At 50.1% G+C, this 2,629-nt stretch overlaps 1 protein-coding gene across 1 annotated transcript in view; it reads right to left on the reverse strand.

Annotated features, from left to right (window-relative positions):
• UBXN6 (UBX domain protein 6) overlaps positions 1-320 on the reverse strand; it is an 11,069-nt gene extending 10,749 nt beyond the window's left edge. Inside the window, exon 1 of the mRNA XM_006106909.3 lies at positions 141-320. Within this exon, the coding sequence (XP_006106971.1) occupies positions 141-223 (83 nt within the window). The 5' untranslated portion in view covers positions 224-320. The remainder of the gene's footprint in view (positions 1-140) is intronic.
• Between the last annotated feature and the right edge of the window lie 2,309 nt (positions 321-2,629).

Raw genomic sequence — 2,629 nt, forward strand, 5'->3', positions numbered from 1 at the left:
ACCCCCACCCGCTCCCCGGGCCCCGGCCCGAGGCCTCTCCCCACTCCCTGACTCTCGGCCTCCCGTCCTCACCCCTCGCCCTCGGTGGCCTCCCCCGACTCTCCGCCCCCGGGCCTCACGCCCCAGCCCCCGTCACGCACGCCGCCGACTCCGTGAGCTTCTGTCCGGCACCCGCACTCTTAAACTTGATGTCAGCCTTGATCTCCTGGAAGAATTTCTTCATGGTGGCGGCAGGCTCCGCGGCGCGGGGCCGCGGGGGGGCGGGGGGCGCGGGGCCCGGTGGAGTTCGTAGCAGCCAACAACCGGAAAAAAAAAAATAGGCGCTTCCGGAAGTCCCGCCCACGTGACAATCGGCCCGGCACGCCTTTCTAGATTTCCTCGCTTCACGACCCAGCGGGGACCGCTCTGCACTCTCGGGCTGCGTCTCTGTGGTTTTTCCGGAGTCTGTTGCCAGGGGCGACGAGCGCGCTTCTAGCTGCAGGCTGTGCTTGGGCACCTTCTACCGCGTTCCCCGTGGAGAGGAGGGACAGGCCGACTTGGCCCCACGGAAGCAGCGCTGGCCCTGCTCAGAAACCAGCGATTATGTGATAAAGTCCCAATTCAATTGTGGGCGCATTCTAGGCCCCCCAACCCAGCCCCGTGGTCACCCCCAGTATCTCGCCATCCCCCCTTAACCTTCCTGGGCTTCAGTTTCCCAGCTATGAAATGGGGATAAGAGTGGCAGCCATTGCCGAGGCCGGTTTGGCTCAGTGGATAGAGCGTCGGCCTGTGGACTGAGGGGTCCCGGGTTCGATTCCGGTCAAGGGCATGTACCTGGGTTGTGGGCACATCCCCAGTGGGAGATGTGCAGGAGGCAGCTGATCGATGTTTCTCTCTCATCGATGTTTCTAACTCTCTATCTCTCTCCCTTCCTCTCTGTGAAAAATCAATAAAATATATTAAAAAAAAAAAAAAAAAAAAGAGTGGCAGCCATAACCGGTTTGGCTCAGTGGATAGAGCGTCGGCCTGCGGACTGAAGGGTCCCAGGTTCGATTCCGGTCAAGGGCATGTACTGTGGTTGCGGGCACATCCCCAGTGGGGCGTGTGCAGGAGGCAGCTGATCGATGTTTCTCTCTCATCGATGTTTCTGACTCTCTGTTCCTCTCCCTTCCTCTCTGTAAAAAATCAATAAAATACATTAAAAAAAAAAAAAAAAGAATGGCACCCGCTTCCTAGGAGGATTGTAAGCACGATAATGCAATTGCAAGGCTCAATAAGTGGCAGGCTTTATATTTTACCCCTTTAATATTTCTTGAGAATCGGCAATGTGTCAGCAATGAGAAAAACAGACAAAATTCTCTGACCTCGCAGAGCTCCTGTTTTTTTTCGATGGGATTGGGTAGGGACAGACAATATGATAAAATCTGTGGTATGGTAGATGTTATGCACTATGGGGAAAAAAGTGGAAAACAGGAATAGAGGAGGGCAGAGTGGGGGCAGTTTGCAACATCAAATAAGAGGGTCAGGCACAGGAAAAGGACAGTTTTGAGGCCAGCACTGCCCAACTGTCCTGGTTCAGTGGTTGAGCTTCGACCTATGACCCAGGAGGTCACTGTTGGATTTCTGGTCAGGGTGCATGCAGGGGTTGCAGGCTCGATCCCCAGTGGGGGGCCTGTAGGAGGCAGCCAATCAAAGATTCTCCTTTGGCCGAAATCAGTTTGGCTCAGTGGGTAGAGCGTCGGCCTGCGGACTGAAAGGTCCCAGGTTCGATTCCAGTCAAGGGCATGTACCTGGGTTGCGGGCATATCCTCAGTAGGAGATGTGCAGGAGGCAGCTGATCGATGTTTCTAACTCTCTATCTCTCTCCCTTCCTCTCTGTAAAAAATCAATAAAATATATTTTTTAAAAAAAGATTCTCCTTTGTCATTGATGTTTCTATCTCTCCCTTCCTCTCTGAAATCAATAAAAATATTTTTTAAAGAAAATTCCTTATCCTTAAGAGAGAGAGAGAGACACCACCACTGACATTTGAATGTGTCTGAACATTAGATGATATAAAGGAACTATGTACTGTTAATTTTGCTAAGGGTAATAAGGTCATGGTAGTTATGTTTAAGTATATTTTTGTAAGAGATGTAGTCTGAGGTATTTATGGGTGAAATGACATCTGAGATATGCTTTTAAATACTCCAGCAAAAAAATTATACAAGTGTACTCACACATACACATACTTTAGGTAGGAATTATCATGGCTGTATTTCTTCCAAGTGGTAGAATATGAGAGCAGTCATTCCCCAAACATTAACTGAGCACCTACTGTGTGTCAGGCCAGTAGAGTCATAGCAGGGAACAAGACAGGCAAGATCCTGCTTTTGAGGGGCTAACAGTCAAACGGAGACACAGCTATTAAACAAGTATATGGCACCAGATAGTGCTCACTTCTATTAAGAAAAATACAGTAGGAGAAAGGAATCAAGAGTTACCGGAGTCCTGTTTTAGATAGGCTAGTAAGGTCTGACATTTGAATAGGAACTCCTGAAAGAGACAAGGGACCAAACTACAGGTATATCTAGAGATCATTCCTGGCCGAAGGAAGAGCGAAGGGTCCTGAGATGACAGCTTCTTCAGGGAACATGGTGTCTGGAGTAGG

This window comes from Myotis lucifugus, unplaced genomic scaffold (assembly GCF_000147115.1).
Source record: "Myotis lucifugus unplaced genomic scaffold, Myoluc2.0 scaffold_947, whole genome shotgun sequence".
NCBI classification, from domain to species: domain Eukaryota; kingdom Metazoa; phylum Chordata; class Mammalia; order Chiroptera; family Vespertilionidae; genus Myotis; species Myotis lucifugus.